The sequence below is a fragment of the Fringilla coelebs genome (assembly GCF_963513975.1).
Source record: "Fringilla coelebs genome assembly, chromosome: 21".
Lineage (NCBI taxonomy): Eukaryota > Metazoa > Chordata > Aves > Passeriformes > Fringillidae > Fringilla > Fringilla coelebs.
Genome location: NC_140047.1, coordinates 3,596,082 through 3,618,232, shown reverse-complemented (window position 1 = coordinate 3,618,232; position 22,151 = coordinate 3,596,082). Strand labels below are relative to the sequence as shown.

Below are 22,151 nucleotides of genomic sequence, written 5' to 3'. Positions count from 1 at the left end.
CCGCGGCCCTGCCGGGCTCCGAGCCCGGGTACGGCCCGGGCCGGGCCCTGCGCGCAGCGCGGCTTCGCATTCCCTTCGCTCCCGCCTCCATCCCGGCCCCGGGGCTGAGCTAAGAACCCCAGGGGGTTTTCTGCTGGTCACCCCCGGCACCCTAAAAATGCTGATGGATTTTTGGGGATGTTCTGCCTGGAGAGGGGAAGGCTCCAGGGAGAGCTCAGAGCCCCTTGCAGGGCCTGAAGAGCTGGAGAGGGACTGGGGACAAGGCATGGAGGGACAGGACACAGGGAATGGCTCCCACTGCCAGAGGGCAGGGATGGATGGGATGTTGGGAATTGGGAATTGTTCCAGCTGGGGCTGCCCCTGGATCCCTGGCAGTGCCCCAGGCCAGGCTGGACAGGGCTGGGAGCAGCCTGGGACAGTGGGAGGTGTCCCTGCCATGGCAGGGGTGGCACTGGGTGGTCTCTAAGTTCTATTCCAACCCAAACCATTGAGGATTCTGTGATTTTATTTTCCCTACAGACAGGCAGGACAAAGGGGAACTTTCCTCCCAGCTGTGACTGGAAGCACACAGATGTTTGCTCCATGCTGGGACATTCCAACCATCCCCATTACACCTGGGAACAGGGAGCGCTGAGCTGGCCCTGCCTCAGTTTCCTCAAGTGCCAGCAGGTGCAGATGCCCACCAAGGCACCCACTGCTACAATGCCTGGTCTACACCACTAAAATCCCACTCAGTGAAGGGACTCAAACTCAGTGATTGACTCAAAACTGAGGGAGGATTTGGGGGGGATGAACATTTTCACCCCTTTGCAGCACTTGGTGCCTGGCTGGGAGGGAGGTGCTGGAGCAGCAGCACACTGGGCTCTCCCAGGCTCACCAGGGCCACTTCCCAGCCCAGTCCTGGGCAATCAATGCTCCAACCATTTGTGCACTTGACCCTGGCAAAGAAAAGCTCCTTTCCTTCCCCTTTTCCCAGGCTGGCACTGGTTTTGTTCCTTGGGGTTTCTTCCCTTACAGACAGTTCCCAGTGATTATAATTACACAAACCTCCCCCAAGCAGTCATTAAATCAGCACCTTCTCATATATAATATATACATATATAATATATATATAATTTATAGAGAAATGACTTCTGTAAACAATATTCCTCTACTCCAGAAGGAAGTGGAGTCCAGGGCATAACACAGCTCCAACCACAGCACTCTGTGGAGCAGCTGGGAGCCCTGTGCCACCTCCAGCTCCATTTGTCCCCACTGGGATGGCTCTTGGGTGGGGACAGAACTGGCTGGCTCGGTTTGGGCGGCACCACTTTCAGCTGAAGCAAACTGGTCCGACTGTGAAACCAAACTGGTGCGAGGCGTCGCCGTTGTGGAACACAGCCAGGTCCCGCAGGGGCAGCAGCCACAGCTCCTCCGTGCTGAACTGGAAGATGGTGTCGGTGATGGAGGACTCGTTGTCCAGCTGAAATGACCATCAGGGACAGCTGAGTGGCACCAAAGCCCTCAGCTGAGGGCCTGGAGTCTCCATCCCCAGCCCCTCCTGGCTTTTCCTCCCCCTTGCCACATCCCCAGACCGGGAAGCCCCTTGGGCAGGGGGAGTGGATGTTCTCCATCCCCATTCCCCCGCTCCATCCCAAACTGTGGGGCTTCAAACACTCTCCAAAGGGCTCTCCAAACCTCGAGAGCCTTTTGCAGGTGTGATGTATGTTATAAAATTATTCGTGCTGAAGGAAATGAAAACCACAGCGTTTTGTGTACAAAGCCAGTGTCAGGCAACAAGCAGTAATAGGCTACATGATAAAAATGGAGAGATGGATATTTCAGGGGATTTTTTTCCATCTGACAAGACCCCAGCAGAAGGCATTTGATAGGCATCATCAGAAGTTTATCCCAGAAAGTTTTCTCCTGACAGGATTCCAGCAATTATCCATTGGTTCTGGGAAGCATGGCAGCAAGAAAGAAAAACTACCATAATATGCTAAAATATGCTAAAGAAGAGCCCCTTCCAGAGCCCAAAAGACTGTATAAAAGGGACCCCTTAGAAATGACTTTGGTGTGATAGAGGCCAAATCCTGAGACTCTCCAACCCTGATCGCCTGGCTCAGAGTTGAAACTTTTTCCAAATTTATACTTTGATAATTTAATAAATTATTAAATTTAATATATATTGAATATATTAAAATAAAATATATAAATATATATAACTATATTATATGAAATTATAATTATATTATATGAATATATAATATATAATATAAATGTATAATGGAAATGGAGATGATATAAATGACATATATATTTATATATAAATAAAATTATTTATATGTAAAGTATATAATTAATATTAAAATAATTAAAATTAATAGAAACATAAATATGAATGATTTAATTTAAGAAATGATTCATTAATTATTAAAGTGGAGTATTCATTTCTAGCACCGGCGCAAGGGCTGCGCGGGGCCAGGCTCACCAGGCAGCCCTGCAGGCTGGCGGTGTAGCTGTGATCCCGGGAGTCGGTCAGGAAGCGGATTTCCTTGCGGGGCTGGGGCCGGCGGCGCTGCGGGGCCGGTGTGCAGGAGTACGAGACCTTCTGGGCGGCGCGGTGGCTGTGCAGGCGCAGGAAGCGGAGCTGCACCGGGCTGGCCCCCGCGTATTCCAGCTGCAGGGAAATCCGGTGTGAAAAATGCCCATTTTATCACTGGCTTCTCGCAGATGTTAAAATGAATGCTGTATGTGTTGTGTTAGAAAGTTAGGCTGTGTTAATTTTCTTAAGTAGTGTGTTAAATGTAGTTTTTAGGTTATAGCATAAGGTTAAAATAGAAACTATGCTGTGTAAGATACTTCTTTTTAAAGAGAGGACTCGCACTGAGATAGCAGCCACAGGACACCTCAGTCTTTCAGAGAAAAAGAATTTATTGCTCCCTTCACAGAAGAAACGAACTTCTTCCTGCCTCTCAGCCCTGAAGAGCTGTCAGGATTAAGAGGAAGAAGCTGACATTGCCCAGACAGAATCCTGTGTTTGAATGGAATTTATGCATCATGCATGAGGTGTATGAATATGCAACAGGCTGTTGTTTTTAAGGGTTAATCCTCTGTTAACGTGGGTCCTTTTTCGGGCTTATGTTGTCCAGAAAAAGGTGCCCAGACTGTCCATAACTCTTTGTTTCTATTGTCTCATATTGTCCTAATTCAAAATGTCCAAATTCTTATTACTCTTATTTTATTACTATTTTTATAACCATTTTATTACTGTTAAACTTTTAAAATTTTAAAAACAAGTGACTGGCGTTTTTCACATGCAGCATGCAGGGGCTGCTTCAGGGGGGTTGTGCTCCCCCAAGGCTAAACCCTGGCAGGGTCCAGCTGCCTGTTCAGCACTGGAGCTCCTCACAGAAGGAGTGTCACATCCCTCTGTGCACAGCCAGGGGACCTGGGTGCTGTCCCAGCACTGCAGGGTGGCACTTGGAGACCCCCACCCCAGCTCTGTGTCCCCTTGGCTGATCCAGCTGGGCACTCACCAGGAAGCCCCCGGGCAGGGTGCTGAACCACTCAAAGGTGTTCTCAGAGCTGTAGGTCTTCAGCCAAGCCTTGATGGGGACCTGAGGGGAGCAGGGACAATTGTCACGCTGTCCCAGCAGGGGATAGTGACACTGACAGGACAAGGAGCCAGCACAGAGCTCTTGTGTGTCCGTGCAGCCTGGCACACACCGGGACCAGGATCCTCACTCCCTGCCAGGGCAGAGGGCACCACAGCAAGGGACTGTCACCACGGCAAGGGACTATCACCCAGTGAGGGATTGGGCACCACAGCAAGGGATTGGGCACCACAGGAAGAGACTGTCACCACAGCGAGGGACTGTCACCCAAAGAGGGAGTGGCACCACAGCAAGGGACTGGGCACCACTGCAAGGGACTGTCACCACAGAGAGGGACTGTCACCACAGCGAGGGACTGTCATCACAGCAAGGGATTGGTCACCACAGCAAGGGACTGTCACCCAGCGAGGGATTGGTCATCACCATGAGGGATTGGTCACTACTGCAAGGGACTGTCACCCAGCAAGGGACTGTCATCACAGCAAGGGATTGGTCACCACAGAGAGGGACTGTCACCACAGCAAGGGACTGGGCACCACTGCAAGGGACTGTCACCCTGTCCCTCTCCAGCCCCACCAGCCCTTGTCCCCACCCATGCTGAGGGGTCCCTCGGGGCTGAAGCTGCCCCATGAAAGCTGCCCCGTACCTGGTTGTGCACGGGGGCGATGCAGGTCTCCCCCCCAGCTGTGAAGTTGCAGAAGGCCCTCAGCGCATCCTGGGGGCTGCCCTGGTTGGGGTCGATGTAGTATTGCCCTGGATGGAGGAGAGGAGAGCCCTGGCACCCAGGTTGGGCACAGGGAGGGTGCCACACAATGCCATCTCCCCCCAGCTGGTGGCCTGGCTGCCAGCCTGTTTTTCCAGGGATGCCCATGTTGCCTATCTGACCTCATTCCCCAAAATCCTTATTCCCTCTTTATTTCAAAGAGCTGCCTGTCCCCTCCCAGGCCAGGCCATGCCCAGGGGGGCCCCCATGCCCCTGGTACCGTCGGGCAGGCCGGGGTGAGCCAGCAGCAGCTCCTTGCAGGTGGTGGCCGGGTTGGTTTTGGTGCCGTTGGGATGCTGCACGAGCGCTTGGAGCTCCCGGCTCAGGGTGTCCAGCAGAGCCCAGACCAGGGTGTGATTCAGGTGGTTGGAGGAATAAATGAGGTGCTGGAGGAAAAAGGAGGGCATATCACCAAGCTGACCACAGATCCACCCACCAGGAACATCATCAGGTGTTGGGGAAGGGGATGGCACGTGCAGGGGACAAGGACAAGCAGGGGGAGAGGGAGTGGCTGGATCTCCTTGGTCCTGGTGCACAGGAGGCCTCAGAAGGAGCAGGACACGGGGCAGCTCCCTGGCAGCCCCTTCCTGTCACAGACATATTTTCTGAAAAATATTTTCATTAAGATCTTTTCTCCTGAGAAGCTGAAAAGCCTCAGAGGGAAAAAACAACAATAATTATCTGTTGCTGTGGAATGCAACAGGTGCATCTTTGATTGGTTTTATGTGGCTGTTTTTAATTAATAACTAATTACAGTCTAGCTGTCTCAGACTCTCTGATCAGTCACAAGATTTTATTATTATTTTATTCTTTTTCTTTGCTAGCTTTCTGATGAAATCTTTTTTCTACTTTGTTAGTGTAGTTTTAATATAGCATTTTCTTTTAATATCATATATATCATAAAATAATAAATCAACCTTCTAAAACATAAAGCCAAGATTCTCATCTCTTCCCTCATCCTAAGACCCCTGCAAACACCAGCACACCTTCCCTCTTGGGCAAGGGTCACTCACCTGCAGCTCCTCCTGGGACAGCATCACTGCAGGCCCGCTGGGACCAGGGGGGCCAGCCAGACCCTGGGGGACAATGACAGTGCTGGTGACACTGCCTGCTGCCCACGAGCCCCTCAGCAGCTCCTCCACCAGTGCCAGCAGCTGGACATCCCCATGGGATGACAGCATGGCATGGCAGGGCCTCACTGCCACGTTTAGGGGAGTGAGGCACCCACATTTTGGGCTGGGGGAGGTTTGTGGCTCTGCTTACCGGCATTCCTGGCGTGCCCCTGGGGCCTGGCAGGCCCGGGAAGCCTCTCAGCCCCTGCCAAAGGAGGAGGTGCAGAAGGGAAGGAAAGCAAGGGGGGAGATGCTGCTGTGCTGAGCTGCACCCCTGAGTGGGAAGGAGGGGAGGGATCCCACTGATCCCACTCCAGCTGCTCCCCACTACTTACTTTGGGTCCAGACAAGCCCTGGAAGGAAAGGACAGGACCAGGATAAGAGGGAGGCAGAGGGGATCACAGCTGCATCCCTGTGGGGTGAGGAGTGAACCCCAAACCTGCGGGAGGGGGAAGGACTCACCGGTGTCCCGGGAATTCCAGGGTGTCCCTGTGGGCCAGGGAGGCCAGTGTCACCCTGCAAGGACAGCAGAGAGCTCAGGGCACTGCACAGGACATCCCCCAGCCCTGCATCCTTCCACAACCCAGCCCTGTCCCCAGGTGGATTTTATATGGAAAAATAAGAAATTCACCCCAAATACTCATTTCAGTCCCTGACATCCCTCTCCACCCTGCCCTTACCTGCCTTCCCTTGGGTCCTGGCCTCCCAGGGACACCGTGGGGTCCTGGCTTGCCCTGGAAACATGGCAGGATGTCACGCAGGGTGACAAGGGACCAGGGGGAAGGAAAAGAGCAAAACCTGTCACACACCTTGAAGCCATCGTCCCCTTGCTGACCCAGGTCACCCTTGCTGCCCTTCTCGCCCTAGGAGAGAGTCAGGGAGAGCTTTGGTGGCACAGGGAAGGACAGAACCCCCAGGACAGCAGTGTGGGTGGGGAAATTCCCAGTTATGGCTGGCTGCAAAACTTCTGGAGCAAAAACCCCCAAACACCAGAGAATTGTCCCAGAGAATTCACTGCCCCCACATTGCTGGGGACAGAGGCAGCAGCAGGGATGAAAGGATCATCCCAGACTAAAACATCTCTCAGGAAAACCTTGGAAGTTACCAGGAAGCACTTGGAGAGAATAAAGAAGATACTTGGTATGCTGAAACCAGAAGCAGGGGGAAAATCCCAGCACAGCCTCCCTTCTGCCTGCTCTCCCAGGAGCTGCTCCTGAGCTGACAATGAATTTAGAGTTTTATTGATTCCCAAAGTTTCATTTTCCTGAAGGCTCTGAGCAGCTTCCCATTGCCAGGGACTGGGATGGGATCAACGGGATGGGATAGGATAGGATGGAATGGGATCAATGGGATGGGATGGGATGGGATGGGATCCATGGGATGGGATGGGATGTGATGGGATCAATGGGATGGGATCCATGGGATGGGATGGGATGTGATGGGATCAATGGGATGGGATCCATGGGATGGGATGGGATGGGATCCATGGGATGGGATCCATGGGATGGGATGGGATCAATGGGATGGGATAGGACTGATGGGATGGGATCTGGGATTGGATCAGTGGGATGGGATGGGATCAATGGGATGGGATAGGACTGATGGGATGGGATCTGGGATAGGATCAGTGGGATGGGATAGGACTGATGGGATGGGATGGGATCTGGGATGGGATGGGATCCATGGGATGGGATGGGATGGGATGGGATGGGATGGGATGGGATGGGATGGGATGGGATGGGATGGGATGGGATGGGATGGGATGGGATGGGATGGGATGGAATGGGATGGAATGGGATGGGATGGGATGGGATGGGATGGGATGGGAGCCATGGGGTGGGATGGGATGGGATGGGATGGGAGCCATGGGATGGGATGGGATGGGAGCCATGGGATGGGATCCATGGGATGGGATCCATGGGATGGGATCCATGGGATGGGATGGGATCGATGAGATGGGATGGGATCAATGGGATGGGATCCATGGGATGGGATGGGATGGGATGGGATGGGATGGGATTTGGGATGTGCTCGGTTTCCCCAGCCAAGAATCCATCAGGAATAGCACAAGGGAGGTTCAGCTCATGGTGCATCAGCATCAATGCTGAGAGCAAGGATTAAAAGGCTCCACACTGCTGCTTGCAACTCCAGGAGGATGGAAAAGCTGCAAAAGGCCTGGATTTGGGAGAAAATCTAAAGTTCCATCTCTCAGCACCTGGAGACATGGTGGCCAACCCCCAGAGAAAGATGGTGCAGCCATCAGGGCTCCAAAAGAGGGGAATAAGGGATGGCACCCTGTGCCCAGCGTCCCTGCTGTGCCTGGCACATGTCCCCTACCTTGTGTCCCTTTGGTCCAGGGTCTCCTTTGATGCCCTTCAGCCCCGGGATGCCCTAAGAGAGAAACATGGAACTGCCTCACCCTGGGCTGAGCTGCTCCTGTCAGCCCCTGGCAAGGATCCCACATCTGGGGATCCAGAGGATTTCAGGCAGTTTTAGAAGCTTTGAGGCATTTTCTCATTGTTTCTTTGATTTTTGCCTTCAGGAGGATCCCTCAGCAAAGCTCATTAAAAATGCACTGGAGGTGCCTTGGCTGGCTGAGAATATCCAGCTTTTTTTTTTTTTTTTTTTTTGGTGAAGTTGCCCAAGTTGGGCTTTTTTTATTTTAAGCAGAGAAAAAAGCAATTTCTAGTAATTAAAATAAATATTTGAGTCCTTTTTGCTGGCTGCAGTTTGTCCCTCCATGACAGCTCTCTGGGAAGGTGGGCAGAGTCCCACCAGTGCTCAGCACTGCCTGGCATCAGACACATACCTAAAAGAGAGATTTGGCCTCCAGAACCACATTTTGAGAATGATGTGATTTGTCTGACTGCACACACCCTCCTGGGATGTCAGTTTGGGAGGAGAAGATGGGAGGAGATGGATGAACCATTTAAAAACTTCCCTCATTTTAAACAGGTCCCTGCTTTGGGTCCCTGCAGAGCCAGGTCACACAGTGGGGTCAAACAGGGAGCAGCCAGCACCCCAAAACCCCACCCTGGTACTCACATAGGGTCCCTGGGGGCCCTGGGGTCCTGGAAGTCCTTTGTCACCTGGGTAGCCCTGAAATGCAAAGGGAGAAGCCCTGGCTGTGCCCAGGGTGATGCTCCAGGGCAGGGAGAGCAGCCCATGGGGGCTGTGGCTGTGGGGGATGCCCCTGCTGGGCTGGGAGGCTCTGGGGGGGCAGAGCCCTCAGTTATGGGGGTTTATTCTTTTCTAACCCAGGGCTCAGACAGGTGGGAGCACCCCCAAACTGCCAGGGGGGCAAGGCAGCCTGACAAAGCCACCTACCTTGTGTCCCCAGGGACCCCGTGGGGGCTGCTGGCCCATCTTGCCTCGCTTGCCCTGGGAACCACAGGTGAAAGACTCACAGGTAGTTCCAAACTGATCCAGCCACCCCTCGTCCCTCCAGGATCCCTTCTCCAGGGATTCTGAGCCCCCAGAAAATTGGGACCACCCTGCAGAGCCTGCACGGGCTCCAAGGAGCAGCTCCCTGCCACCCTCGTGGGGACAGCAGTGCCATTTACCCGTCTGCCAGCTTCTCCTGGGACCCCTCTGTCCCCTTCCTGCCCTGCAGCGCCCTGGGGGAAGAGGAGAGGGGGGTGTGGGTCTCCAACAGCTCAGCCACCTCCCAGGATTGGGGAAGAGGATGGGGACAGAGCCCAGCAGGCAATGAGGGATTCAGGAGATGGGCACCAAGAGCTGGGGAGGCCCCTGTGCCCCCCAGGGCCACCTGAGCCAGGCTGGAGGCAGGATCTGCCAGCCCCTCACCCCAGAACCAGCCCAAGAGCATCCTGTGTTTGCAGGTGGGGAAAAACAGATCCTCCTGGGCGGTTCCCAGTTTGCTCTCCATGGTCCCCAGTGGGACTGAGCAGCCCAGACTTGCCCACCCCATGCCCACTGGGCAGTGCCCCTCAGGTGCCATCCCCAGGGGAGATATTTGGGGGTACCTTTTCTCCTTTGCGGCCCTTCCGTCCTTTAGGACCAGCTTGTCCAGGAGGCCCCTAAAATCCCAAAGGAGAAGGAAACCCCTCTGTGAGGATGCTGTGCCAGGGATGCCCCTCCTGGCTCCCCTCCCTGCCTTGCCCCAGGGTGTTCAGGAGGATGCTCTAAGCTGGAATCTTCCCTTTGGGATTTTCCCTCTCTCTGGAGCAGGCTGGGCAGAAGGGGGCTGTGGGAGGATTCAGCAGGAGCAGGAGATGGTGCCTGCATTGGACTTTTACACCTCCAGGAGATGCCAGCATCCCCCAGCCTCTTTCAGAGTGAACCACCACAGCTCCATCCCACTCCTCACCATTTGTCCCGGTTTTCCTGGCTCTCCTGGCTCCCCTTTTGCACCCACCAGGCCCTAAGAAGGAAACCAGAATTCAAGGCAAGTCCAAAACTTTGGGTTATTCAGCTATTTGGGTTATTCTGTGAGGGACACAGATCTGGGAGGCTGGAAAAGCTGGGGCAGGGAATAGGACAGAGAGGAGCCCACTCACCTCAGTGCCACTCAGCCCGGTGGCTCCAGCTTCGCCCGGTGGCCCCAGAGTCCCCTGAGTTCATTTGGGGACAAAACACGAGGCTGGCACCAGGGGAAGGCAGGAGGGCACAGCTGGGGCTGTTGCCCCCAGGGAGAGCTGTGCCAGGGATGTCCCCCATGGAGCAGAGGTGTTACCTGCCGGCCTGGCTGTCCCTTGGTGCCCACCACTCCTCTGGCTCCCTCGTGCCCGGTGTAGCCCCGGAGCCCAGGGGCACCTGCCAGTCCCCGAGCCCCCTGTGAGCCCTGCAGGGCACAGAGAGGGGGACACTGCTCACCCCTGTCCTCAGCAGGGCCCAAGCAGCCACCCCTCAGGGACTTCAGTGTCACTGAGCTTTGCAAATCCACCTGAGTTTATTCCACAGAAAATCTGCCCAGAGTTTATTCCACAGCAAATCTCCCTGGAGTTTATTCTACAGCAAACCTCCCTGGAGTTTATTCCACAGCACATCCCCCTGAAGTTTATTCCACAGCACATCCCCCTGCATTTTATTCCACAGTAAATCCTCCTAGAATTTATTCCACAGCAAATCCCCCTGCAGTTTATTCCACAGCAAATCTCCCTGGAGTTTATTCCACAGCAAATCTCTCTGCAGTTTATTCCACACCATATTCCCCTGCAGTTTATTCCACAACAAACCCCCCTGCAGTTTATTCCACACCATATTCCCCTGCAGTTTATTCCACAGCAAATCTCCCTGCAGTTTATTCCACACCATATTCCCCTGCAGTTTATTCCACAGCAAATCTCCCTGCAGTTTATTCCACACCACATCCCCCTGAACTTTATTCCACACCATATTCCCCTGCAGTTTATTCCACAGCAAACCTCCCTGCAGTTTATTCCACAGCAAATCTCCCTGCAGTTTATTCCACACCATATCCCCCTGCAGTTTATTCCACAGCAAATCTCCCTGCAGTTTATTCCACAGCAAATCCACCCAGAGTTTATTCCAGAGCCTGATCTCTCCCAGCAAATCACCCAAGCTAAAGGCTTGGAGCAGCCTGTGCAAGGTGTCCCTGCCCATGGCAGGGGATGGAATCCAAAGGGCTTTGAGGTCCCTTCCAACCCAGTTCTGGGATTCCATAAGGGCACATCTTGCCTGGGCAGAGTGGCACTGCAACGTGGCAAAACTGGGGTGCAGGTGGGATTTATCCTGCAGCTGAGCTCAGGGCATCCATGACCCGTCTGGGGCTCTGTGCCATGCCCAGAATGCCCATCCTGGGGCACTGGGCAGCACCCAGAGCCACAGGGACAGCTGTAGATCTGCTCCAAGGAGGGGAGATCCAGAGCCCTGGAGCTGCCTCAGGCAGATTGCAGCAGCCAGTGTTACCTGTGTAACAGCCTTGGCACTTTGGCACAGCTGTTAATAAAACAGCTCTATTAAAATTCCTGTTGGGAGCTTTTGCTGTGGGAAATCCAAGGAAGCAGTGACTCAGTCCCAGAGCCAGGAGCCAGGGCCAGGCTGGCAGAGCTCACTTTGCAGCCACCCCCAGGGTGAGACACATCCCAAAATGCCACCAAACCTCTTTCCCAAGCGAATTTTTGGGAGGAGAGCTGGTACTCACCACTGGGCCGGGCTTGCCACCATCTCCCTTCGCTCCATCATCTCCAGCCTGTCCCTGAGGGGACACAGGAGCTCAGAAAAAGCCCCTCAGCACCGTGTCCTTCACCTCTGAGGGGACTTTGAGCATCCTGTCCCACATCCCACGCTCAGCTGGCCAAGACAGCACTGGGAGCCACGTGGGAGTGAACAGGGTTCAGCAGCAGGAACTGGTTTTCCGAGAAGCACCACTGGGTGCTGGAAAGGGTCTGATTTTGGGGGTTTAGGTACTGGGAGTTTGGGGCTTTAGGGTTTTGAGAGTCAGTGCTGAGGTATGAGGTGTTAAACCCCCTCCTCATTTCTGAGCCCCCCCACCTGGCCATTGAAGGGGAAACAAATCCTTTGGGTTGTACTGGAAATAGGGAAGAGCTGGGGGAGCCTTTGGCAATTCCCAGCTCTGCAACATTCCAGGCATCAGTACCTCGAATCCTGCAGCCCCAGCAGGTCCATCCACGCCTCGTGGCCCTGGATCTCCCTGGGGAAGGAGTGGAAACAGCTCTGTCCATGGAAAACTCTTCCCTGCCTTGCTGGCTCTGGATCTCAGGGGTGTCCCATGGCAGGTCCCTCTGTCACCAGCCTGCCCAGGACACCCATGCAGCCAGTGCCAGCACATTCCCACCGGGAAAGCTTGGGAAGAGGCCAGAAAAGGGAGTTTCACCCAGGGATGAAGGGTTGGAGCCATCATCTCTCTGTACCTTCTCTCCCTCGGGACCGTCGAGCCCAGGAGGACCTCGGAGTCCTGTCCCCCCCTGGTTAGGGCACAAGCAGAGGAGCCCGGGTCACCCAGCCCTGCCAGTGCTCCCAGTCACACAAATGTCCCCTCCCAGTCACACAAATGTCCCCTGGCAGGTCTGGGACAGAGATGGGCTCTGCCAGTGCTCCCAGTCACACAAATGTCCCCTGGCAGGTCTGGGACAGAGATGGGCTCTGCCAGTGCTCCCAGTCACACAAATGTCCCCTGGCAGGCCTGGGACAGAGATGGGCTCTGCCAGTGCTCCCAGTCACACAAATGTCCCCTGACCAGGTGTGGGACAGGTTGGAAGGGGAGAGGGGACATGATCTGACTTACAAACCATCCTCTGGCTCCAGCAGGTCCTGCAGCTCCGGTGACACCGCCCTGGCCCTGGCACACAGAGGGAGACTGTTCCCAGCCTGGCAGGGCTGGAGTTTGCCTGGAGGCAGCATTGCCCCAAGGTGCCCCACAAACCCAAACCATCTTTTTGTGCCAGCAACAGCCAATTTTGGTGTCATGCCTGTGAGACATGAAACTCCCTAATTATGGAGATTTGACAGCTCCTAGGGTTTTCTGCAGCTCCCAGAGCCCAAGGTTTCCCACTAGGGGTGGGTGCCCTCCTTGGCAGCCCTCAGCCAGCCTTTGGGGACACTGCAGGGTGAGGTAGCCCAGCCCCAGCTGTACTTGCCAGCAAACCTTCTCGGCCCTTCTCTCCCTTCTGGCCTTTGCCTCCAATTTCACCTGTGGCAGCTCCTGGACCAGGAATTCCAGGAGAGCCCCTGGGGCCAGCATTGCCCTGCTCAGGGATGGAGACAAGTGTCACCACAAAGAGGGAAAAGGAACAGCAATAAATGAGCTTCTGCGTGGAGGTGAGCTCTGTCACCCTTGGGCCAGGTGCCACAGAGAGCAGGTCACCCTGGGCTGCTCCTCAGCCATGGGGACACCCCTGTCCTGCTCTGTCCCCACCATGGAGCAGCAGAGGTTGAGCAGGCCAGGGGTGTTGCTGAGGTGCTGGAAAGAGGGACAGGGTTAGAGACACCCCTCACCTTCTGTCCCCGCAGTCCTGGCTCACCCGGATCCCCAGTGTCACCAGTGTCACCCTGCCCAGGGGAAAATGCCCACATCAGACACAGGAGCTGCTCCCCAGCCCCACCCAGGGCAGGTTAAAAGCTGGGCTTTGATTTCTGTGGGTTTTTCCACCCTCCCCTGGCCGGGATTTTGATGCTGGGTAAGGCACAGCCTCACCTCCTGTGCTGGGAGATCACCCCAGCTGTGACCCCACCACCCCAAAAAGTGAGAGGGGACAAAATGCTGAGCACGCCTTGCCCAGCATGGGGACCCCAAAACATCAACCCCCAGTTCCATGGGAGCTCTGTGGGGCAAAGCCATGGCGTGGGCAGGGTCCAGAGGCAGCACCTTTCCCATTCTCATTCCCTGTGGGGTCACTCCCACACTTACCTCCTTGCCTTGCTTCCCAGGCCGTCCTGGTGGCCCCTCTGTCCCCTCGTCCCCTGGCTCCCCAGGGCTCCCTCTGATGCCCGGAGCTCCACGGGTTCCTGCCTCTCCCTGGACAGGATGAAGATGACCAGGATGATTCCTGGCTGCCTTTTCCAGCTGAGCCTGGCTCTGCCCACCATCATTTCCCATACTGGAATGTCACAGACATATTTTCTGAAAAATCCTTTTGTCGGGGTCTTTTCTCCTGAGAAGTGGGAAGCTTCAGCTTCTCCATGTTTTGCTGCTTTGGAATGTGATTTGGAGAATTGTTTACCCAGCATGTGAAATTGTTTTTCTTGATGACCAATGACAGCCACCTGTGTCGAGGCTGTGAGCAGTCACAAGATTTTATCATCATTCCATTCCCTTCTTTGCTAGCCTTCTGATGTCTCCTTTCTCTTTCTTTACTATAGTTTTAGTACAGCATTTTTAATACAATATATATCATAAAATAATAAATCAGCCTTCTGAACCATGGAGTCAAGATTCTCATCTCTTCCCTCGTCCTGGGACCCACAAACACCACCACACTGGGAAAAACCCAGTTTTCTTATAGGATCCCCCCTGCCATGTCATGAGGATGCTGGGGAGGGGTTTCAGACACCTGCCATGGATTCAGGAGTCCGTGTGACCCTGCAGGAGAGGGGTGAGCCCAGCACCACCCCCAGCATCACCCTCAGCACCCACCTGCTCACCCTTGGGCCCCGGCTGCCCCTCTGCTCCCGCCGGTCCTGGTGGTCCCTGTGGAGGAGAGAAAAGCCCAGCCCTAGCACAGCTCACAGCTTTCACCTTCTGGCTTGTTTGAGAATCAGCAGCCTGCTCCCATCCTTGGAGCAGGGACCTGGGGAGGGGGAGGCTGGAGCAGCCCCCCTGGGCTGGGGACAGGTCCCAGCTGTTGTACCTGCTCCCCATCCAGCCCGCGGACTCCGGCTGCCCCGGGATCTCCCGCCTGGCCCTGCACGGGACACAAAGGCAGGACAAGCAGCCGTGGTGCTTCGCTATCTCTGCAGCTCCCCGAGATGCAAATCCCCATCCCACAGCGATGGGGCCAGGCTGGGAGCAGTGCTGCTCCCCCCAGCCCCAGGGAGGTCAGTGGGGTGAGCCCGAGGGACACCAAATCCTCTCTCCTTTGTGCTCACCTTGTCTCCTCTCATCCCTGCAGGTCCTTCACGTCCATTTGCACCTTCCTGGCCCTGAGGACAAACACCCCACATCAGCAGAGGGGCTTGGCCCGAGCTCAGGAGCCTTTGCAGCTCCCGAGGGGGGTCTGGGATGTCCTGACACGCCACGGGAAGGGAATCCATGCTCCAGCTCCCCAAGCCCCCTGCAACATTTCCCCTTCCCTTCCTGCAGGTGCTTCAGGGAGCTCCCCAAAGGTGCTGCAAAACCCCCAATCCCTGTCCTGCTGAGGGGCTCCCAGCAGCACTCACCGGGTAGCCAGGCAGGCCAGCAGCCCCAGCTGCTCCAGGAGCGCCCCTTTCTCCACCTGCACCAGGCTTCCCGGGCATGCCATCCAGCCCTCTTGTGCCAGGAGCACCCTGCAAGGCCACAGAGCCCCTTAGGCCCCCCAAAACAGCTCTGGGAGGGCTAAGCCAGGGAAAGCCCCGTGGCTGATGCAGTTGGGTCACCTCGGGGTCCAAAGGTGCCACCTGCCCCATCCCTGCAGGTGTAGGACACTGCTGTCCCCACACCCCACTTGTCACCACACACACAGAGGGTTTGGGGTGTTCCCTGCCCCACAACCCCCCCCAGGGGTGAAAATGCCTGGGAGTGGGCACCAATGTTTGTTGAGTTTTATTTCTTTTTTGTTTTTTGCTCTAGGGTCAGGGTTAAATGTGTGAGACAGTACTTCTTGTTTGGACTCAGATGTTTATTAGTTCTTATCTATATTATAGTCTCACAAGCTGTGAGTGAGGTCTATAGTACTTCACTCTAACAAATGAAATATAGAACTATATTTCTCTTTCTACAAGGTTTTTTTAAGGATAAGCTGATTAAGAAATTACACTTTAATGATTTTTACTTTTAACCTAATAGCAAACCACCTGTGGCCTGCAATGTGGACTTTTTTATCGAATTGCACAATACTACTTAAACCTATGAAGAAAAAGGTGAAAAGGAAGGCCCAGCCTCTGCCCCAAAACCCCCATCTTGCTATATATATATATATATCTCACTATATCTTAAAATTTATTAACGTTTTCCACCCTGTGATATCACACACTTCTGTTCAAACCCCACACCCACGATCCCAGTTCTCTCATTCCATTTTGGAACCTTCTCCCCAGCCTCAGGTCAATGCAGTGTTCCCGGGGGGTCAGTGTCTGTCAGCACAGAAAGTCTGAAATTCTCAGCAGCCAGGGCTCCAACAGATGCCCCCCCTGTGGGACATCCCCCCAGCCCAGCAAGGTGCAGCTCTGCACTTACAGGCAGCCCTGGGAGCCCTCGAGGACCTGGGTCACCTGTTCTGCCCTGGGGAAAGAAGGATGTTCAGCAGGGTGTCCATGGAACTGGGACCAGGGGGAGGCTTTGCTCAGAGAAATCCCCTTGTCTTGGGACTGTGGCATTCACATTCTCTGATAAAATCCCTTCACCCAGGGTTTTTCTCCTGGGAAGCTGAGAAGCCTCAGAGAAAAGGAAAACAATTCTTCTCTCATTTGCTTCTCCTGTGCTGTGCTCATGTGGAATGTGTTTGGAGATTGTTCACCCACAGGTGATTGTTCCATTGCATTCTGCTGGGAGTTGTTTTCACTCTTTGGCCACTCAGGGCCAAGCTGTGTCAGGGCTCTGGAGAGAGTCAGGAGTTTTCATTATTATCTTTTTAGCCTTCTCTAAGAATCCTTTCTGTATTCTTTAGTATAGTATTCTTTAATATAATATAGTATCATAAAGTAATAAATTAGCCTTCTGAGCACATGGGATCATTCCTCCCTGCCAATACAGTATGGGGCCATCTCAGCAGTCTGTGCTGCATCAGGACAGAGCCCAGCCAGCAGGGAGTGGGACCAGGGTCCTGCCTGCCCCTAGCAAGGGCTGTGGGATGGATCCGTGCTGCAGGTCACACGGGATTGGAGGGAGCAGCCAGGAATGCAGGGAGCAAGGAGAGCCCTACCTGGGAGCCTGGAGCACCACGAGGACCAGGAGGACCTGGCAGGGCCTGGGGGACAAGAGCACCATGGGTGACACAGCCCTGGCTGAGCCCCCTGCCAAATTAACTGCAAGACTGGCAAAAGTTCCCTATTGCAGCAGCTGAAGTAGCTGCTAATGAAGTCCAGGGTAAGGAAGCAAAAAGGGCCTTGGCATAACATCCACAGATGTTTAGTTCAGCTGCACGGTGAGATGGTCAGGGCCCAAAGCCAGCACTCAGGGGGGAGCCCAGGTTTTGTGTCCCCAGAGGCAGGGGCTGATCAGGGCCATGGGGGCAGTGCAAAGATGGGGGCCAGTGGGGGGATAGGGAGGGAGGGGCTCAGGGACACAGAACAAGGGGAAGGGGCCAGTGGGGTCAAGCAGCTTCTGAGGGAAGCTCCATGGGTCTCCCTAACCCAGGGAATGCCTCTCAGGGTCTCCACACCCTATGGCAAAGCTTTCCTGCTTTCCCCATTCCCAGCCCAGCACAGACAACGTGCCTGGGGCTTTCCAGGGGCTGAAGCTTCCCAGAACAGCAGCAAAGAGTGCTTACCTTTGCACCAGCTTTTCCTGGAAATCCTGGTGGACCTTGAGCTCCCCTTTCTCCCTGTTAGGAGGCAAGAAAGACTTCCTTTCCTCTGTATGTTTTAATGCAAAAGCTTCTTTAAAAAGCACAACAAAGGAAAACAAACCAAAACCAGCTCTTAGAACAATCCAGAGGTGTTTGGGCAGAGGAGGTGCTGGAGTGCCAATGGTTCACCTGCTGTGGGAGGCAGATCCAGCTGTTCTGCTCCCACCATGGCTGCTGGAGACTGTGGACACCTCCAAACCCATCCACTGCCTTCAAAACTCATCCCAAAAATGCTTCCATGCTCCCAGTGCTGGAGGGGGTGTCCCATCCCTACCTTGTCTCCCCTGCGTCCCAACCTCCCACGGTCTCCAGCAGGTCCTGGATAGCCCTGGGAAGAGCTCGGGGTTAGGAGGCAGCTGGGGCTGCCTGGTGTCTCTGTATTTTTGGGAGAAGGTGGCTGAGGGAAAAGCCTTGGGAGGGTGGTGAGTGCCCAGCTGGAGGCTGCTGCAGCCTCCTCCCAGTGCAGCCCCCGCTGTGTCCCCTCCGTGGCAGCTCCATCACTCACATAGGTGCCCACAGGTCCTTGTGGCCCCTCCAAGCCAGGCTTCCCAGGCAGCCCCTGGCAGGCAAAACAAGGGAATTAGCAAACCCCCACTCCTGGGATGCAGTCAGGCCCCTGAGCCCCTGGGCTGAGTCCAGGGGATCCCCCCAGAGCAGCTCAGAGCCTCTGGGGGCTGTGCAGCACCACCACTGCCCCAACCAGCCCCCCTAAACCCCAGTTCTCACCTTGGGGCCCAAGCAACCTGGGTCTCCATCAGGTCCAGGCTTTCCTGGAGAGCCCTTTGGGATTGTTTGGGGAGGAGGTGTCAGTCAAAGGCTGAGAGGAGATGAGACCCCACTGCTGCCCCTGAGCTCATGGGGCCAGCAGGGTCACAGGGGCAAACTTGGCCATTGTGGCTGGTCCTGGTGGCTCCTGCAGGCCAGGCCCCATGGCTGGCAGGGCTGTCCCCAGGGCAGGTGACAATCCTTGCTCTCAACATCACCACCAAGCCCAGCTGAGTGCAAGCTCTCAGGGAGGAGCTACTCCAGCTGCAGGAGCTGTTCCAGGTCTCCATCCCAGGTCACTGAGCGGGGAGGGACCCTCCAGGATCAAATCCAGCCCCTGTCCCTGCCCAGACCCCCACCCAGCCCACCCTGGGCATCCCTGGCAGCGCTGTCCAAAGGCTCCTGGAGCTCTGGCAGCCTCGGGGCTGTGCCCATTCCCTGGGCAGCCTGGGCAGTGCCAGCACCCTCCCCCTGAGCCTGTGCCACCCTCTGCCACTGGGATCTCCTTCCAGGACCCAGAGCCAGCTCCTGCTCAGCCATGGAGGGTTTCCTTGAGCAGCCATTCCCCATGGACAGCCTGCCAGGCTCAGGGAGCTGCACAGTTCCTGGAGCAGGATGATTCCTTGGGGGAATGATTCTGCTCTTCCCTAGCCCCTGTTATTTCCACCACTGAGGCTTTTTAATGTCTTTTATCAAGCAGCTAAGATCAGTTCCTACAGATGCCCTGATTCCCAAGGAAAGTCCCACATTCCCTACCAGCAGCCCCACTGACAACCCACCTAGAAAAACACACAGTTCATGCAGAGGAACATTTTTTTTTTTTCCTTACTATGGATCCAGGAGTTCCAGCGTGCCCACGGCTCCCTGGCAAACCAGCAAATCCCTGGAGGGAAGGGCAGCAGAGGAGCCATGGAGGGAAGGCAGGAGAGGAGGATGGAGAGACTCAGACCCAGGTTTGAGCCTCACCCAAAGCACAGGGGAAGGGCCCAGCCTGGTCAAGGCAGCACTGGGGCTTTTCCTTAAAATCCAGCTCCTGGATTCCTCATGGAATCACCATGGCTGTGTGTGGACAGACACAACACCCACTCGTGCCCCCAGACACTCTGTGTGATGCTGGCAGCACTCAGGTGTGTCTCTGACCCAGTTTTCCTCCTCTTTTTTGAGGGAAGCACCAGATTTTTATTTCTTAATTTATTTTATTTTTTATTTCAGACCAAAGATAAATATATGAAATCCTGCAGAAGGGAAAACCTGCTACAAGCCCTGGTCTTGCTACTGGATCTGTTCAGGATAGCAGTGCCAGGGGTGGGAAATCCCACTGCCCTGTTCCCAGTCCTTCCCCCCTCAGCAGGATTCCCAGAGGAGCACCCTCCAGCTGCCCATGGATATGCTTTGGAGGCACATTCCCAAAGGGATAAAGCTCAGCAGAGGGATGGAAAGCCAGAAATCAGCTCTACTCACCAGGGGTCCCCTCCTGCCTGGGCTGCCCACAATCCCTGGGTGGCCCTGCAGGAGAAGGATGAGGATGAGGATGAGGATGGGGAAGCAGAACAGCATCGCCCAGTCCCCATCATGGCAAAGTCCATGGGATCAGGTCTTGTCCCACCCAGCCACAAGGATGGGAGGTTGGGAAGTGACCTCAGTGATGGAATCAAGGTCTTGTCCCAGAGAGTCACAGGGTTGGGAGATTGGGAAGTGACCCCAGTGATGGAATCAAGGTCTTGTCCCAGAGAGGGATGGGAAGTTGGGAAGTGAAATCATTGATGGTATCAGGTCTTGTCCCACATGGCCACGGGATGGGAGGTTGGGAAGTGAAATCATTGATGATTTCAGGTCTTGTCCCACATGGCCATGGGATGGGAGGTTGGGAAGTGACCCCACTGATGGAATCAAGGTCTTGTCCCACATGGCCATGGGATGGGAGGGGGGTGTCCCCACGGGCTCAGCTGCCCCTGTCCACACATGCCAGCACCCTGTCCCCAGGCAAGTACAGATGTAGGATGGGAACCTGTGTACCAGGCTTTCCTTCTGCGCCCTCCACTCCCGGCGCGCCCCGCGAGCCCTGCAAGGAGAGTTTTGGCTCAGGGGGGCCCCAAAAGGGCTCCTGCAGCCCCAGAGCCTCCCCTCAGGGTGACAGTGGGGGACATCAGATGTGGCAGCTGTGGATTCCTCGGTGCACAGCTCGTCCCACACAGTTCCAGCAGCTCCTCCCTGCTCCATCCCACCTTGGGATGGGAAATAACATCCATGTGGGAGGGAAGCTGTTCCCACCAGGAACACCTCAGCTGGGTTTTCCCTCCTCCTGCCCCAGCTATTTATTCCTGGCTCCTTCACCAGCCTCAGCTCTGAATAGCAGAGCGTCCTTACAAAGTTCTTTCCTGGAATTTTCTGAGCTCAGCATTCCAGAGGAAGTCGTGGTGTTGAGCAGGTGGTTTGTCAAAATGCAACATGCCACAGCCTGAGCTGCTCATTCCCAACATTTCCTGCTCAAATTCCTGACCCTCTGGTGTGGCCACATCCCAGGATGCTGCTCCCATGTCCCAGAGCCAGCAGCTCCCCATGGCAGCACAGGGATGTGGGATATCCTCTACTTACAGGCAGTCCAGGCACTCCAACCAGCCCACGCTGCCCCACACGGCCCTGCAAAACACCAGGAATCACCAAACCATCCCTCTGCCAGTGGCAAAGCTGCACATTTGGAGGAAAATCTTGTGCCTGAAGGATGTGCTCTGCCCCAGCACATCCCAACCAAGCAAGGGATGTTTCAATCCAGGCTTGTTTCAATCCCCCCTCGCCAAAGCTGCTCCAAGATCCAAATTCCAGCACCCCATTAGTTACCCGGGCTCCCCGTGGTCCTGGGGTTCCCTTGGGGCCATCAGGTCCTTGGCATCCCTAAAATCCACACAAAGGAAAACACAGCCAGTGCAAATCCACAGGGGCAGGGCAGGGGGATGCCATGCACAGGGAGGGGGCCTGGAGGCTGGAGACCCCCCCAGGATGGTGGCCCTGGGAGCCTGGCAGGGTGGGCACATCCCTGTGGGCCATGCAAGGCAGTGGGAAGGCAGCCCCTGGGAAAGCAGCAAATTCTGGCACTGACCTTGGGTCCCTCGCTGCTGTTTAGCCCTGCAGGTCCAATCTGACCTTCTTCCCCCTGCCAGGAGAGAGGGGAGGAATCATCCAGGGAAAACACAGCCCCAAATCCTGGGGGAGTCACCAGCCTGCTGCTGGTGTAGGGAAAAACACTGCCAGTGTGACCAGAGGTGACATGAATAAATGGCACCAGCTGAGCTCTGCTGGGAATGGGGACTTCCCCCAGCCCCAGGGCTAAAAAAACAGGCAGAAAGAAAAATCTCAGCAGTTTGGTGTGGCCCAAAGCGACACATTGGGATATTTTTGTTTCCTGGTGGACAAACTAAAGGCAATTCCAAGGAGTGCTGTGCCAAGGCTGCTGCCTGCTGTGGATGCCAGCCCCTGTGCCAGCAGCGCTGCCTGAGGGGGGACAAGGCAGGAGAGGATTCCTGCTGCATCCCCAGCTCCTGAGAGGTGTGAGGAGCTGTTCCTCATCCTGGAGAGCCAAAGAGCAGACCCAGGAAGGCATCCCAAAAGCCCTGGGAGAGGGAGGGCAGCCCCTGCAGACTAGAAGGGTGGGTGGGAAATAATCCTCCTTTTCCTGAGAAGCTGGGAATCTCTAGGGATCAGCAGCCAGCCTCAAACACGGGGCTGGGGTGGCTGCAGTCTCCCAGAGCACACACTGCAGGAAGAAGCA

The 22,151-nt window shown here is 55.2% G+C and overlaps 1 protein-coding gene across 1 annotated transcript in view; it reads right to left on the bottom strand.

Moving 5' to 3' along the window:
* Nucleotides 1-1,312: 1,312 nt before the first annotated feature.
* LOC311161889 (uncharacterized protein) overlaps nucleotides 1,313-22,151 on the bottom strand; it is a gene marked incomplete at both ends in the record, with an annotated part of 84,650 nt that continues 63,811 nt past the window's right edge. Inside the window, 42 exons of the mRNA XM_084219852.1 lie at nucleotides 1,313-1,462; nucleotides 2,471-2,659; nucleotides 3,519-3,599; nucleotides 4,243-4,349; nucleotides 4,580-4,745; nucleotides 5,373-5,435; nucleotides 5,623-5,676; nucleotides 5,807-5,824; nucleotides 5,934-5,987; nucleotides 6,152-6,205; nucleotides 6,281-6,334; nucleotides 7,809-7,862; nucleotides 8,517-8,570; nucleotides 8,799-8,852; nucleotides 9,035-9,088; nucleotides 9,458-9,511; nucleotides 9,802-9,855; nucleotides 9,992-10,045; nucleotides 10,168-10,275; nucleotides 11,599-11,652; nucleotides 12,055-12,108; nucleotides 12,329-12,382; nucleotides 12,703-12,756; nucleotides 13,055-13,162; nucleotides 13,413-13,466; nucleotides 13,825-13,932; nucleotides 14,551-14,604; nucleotides 14,765-14,818; nucleotides 15,003-15,056; nucleotides 15,294-15,401; nucleotides 16,291-16,335; nucleotides 16,976-17,020; nucleotides 17,543-17,596; nucleotides 17,895-17,948; nucleotides 18,126-18,179; nucleotides 18,347-18,400; nucleotides 19,215-19,268; nucleotides 19,847-19,891; nucleotides 20,394-20,447; nucleotides 20,981-21,025; nucleotides 21,224-21,277; nucleotides 21,483-21,536. Coding sequence (XP_084075978.1) covers nucleotides 1,313-1,462; nucleotides 2,471-2,659; nucleotides 3,519-3,599; nucleotides 4,243-4,349; nucleotides 4,580-4,745; nucleotides 5,373-5,435; nucleotides 5,623-5,676; nucleotides 5,807-5,824; nucleotides 5,934-5,987; nucleotides 6,152-6,205; nucleotides 6,281-6,334; nucleotides 7,809-7,862; nucleotides 8,517-8,570; nucleotides 8,799-8,852; nucleotides 9,035-9,088; nucleotides 9,458-9,511; nucleotides 9,802-9,855; nucleotides 9,992-10,045; nucleotides 10,168-10,275; nucleotides 11,599-11,652; nucleotides 12,055-12,108; nucleotides 12,329-12,382; nucleotides 12,703-12,756; nucleotides 13,055-13,162; nucleotides 13,413-13,466; nucleotides 13,825-13,932; nucleotides 14,551-14,604; nucleotides 14,765-14,818; nucleotides 15,003-15,056; nucleotides 15,294-15,401; nucleotides 16,291-16,335; nucleotides 16,976-17,020; nucleotides 17,543-17,596; nucleotides 17,895-17,948; nucleotides 18,126-18,179; nucleotides 18,347-18,400; nucleotides 19,215-19,268; nucleotides 19,847-19,891; nucleotides 20,394-20,447; nucleotides 20,981-21,025; nucleotides 21,224-21,277; nucleotides 21,483-21,536 — 2,844 coding nt within the window. The remainder of the gene's footprint in view (nucleotides 1,463-2,470; nucleotides 2,660-3,518; nucleotides 3,600-4,242; nucleotides 4,350-4,579; nucleotides 4,746-5,372; nucleotides 5,436-5,622; nucleotides 5,677-5,806; nucleotides 5,825-5,933; nucleotides 5,988-6,151; nucleotides 6,206-6,280; nucleotides 6,335-7,808; nucleotides 7,863-8,516; nucleotides 8,571-8,798; nucleotides 8,853-9,034; nucleotides 9,089-9,457; nucleotides 9,512-9,801; nucleotides 9,856-9,991; nucleotides 10,046-10,167; nucleotides 10,276-11,598; nucleotides 11,653-12,054; nucleotides 12,109-12,328; nucleotides 12,383-12,702; nucleotides 12,757-13,054; nucleotides 13,163-13,412; nucleotides 13,467-13,824; nucleotides 13,933-14,550; nucleotides 14,605-14,764; nucleotides 14,819-15,002; nucleotides 15,057-15,293; nucleotides 15,402-16,290; nucleotides 16,336-16,975; nucleotides 17,021-17,542; nucleotides 17,597-17,894; nucleotides 17,949-18,125; nucleotides 18,180-18,346; nucleotides 18,401-19,214; nucleotides 19,269-19,846; nucleotides 19,892-20,393; nucleotides 20,448-20,980; nucleotides 21,026-21,223; nucleotides 21,278-21,482; nucleotides 21,537-22,151) is intronic.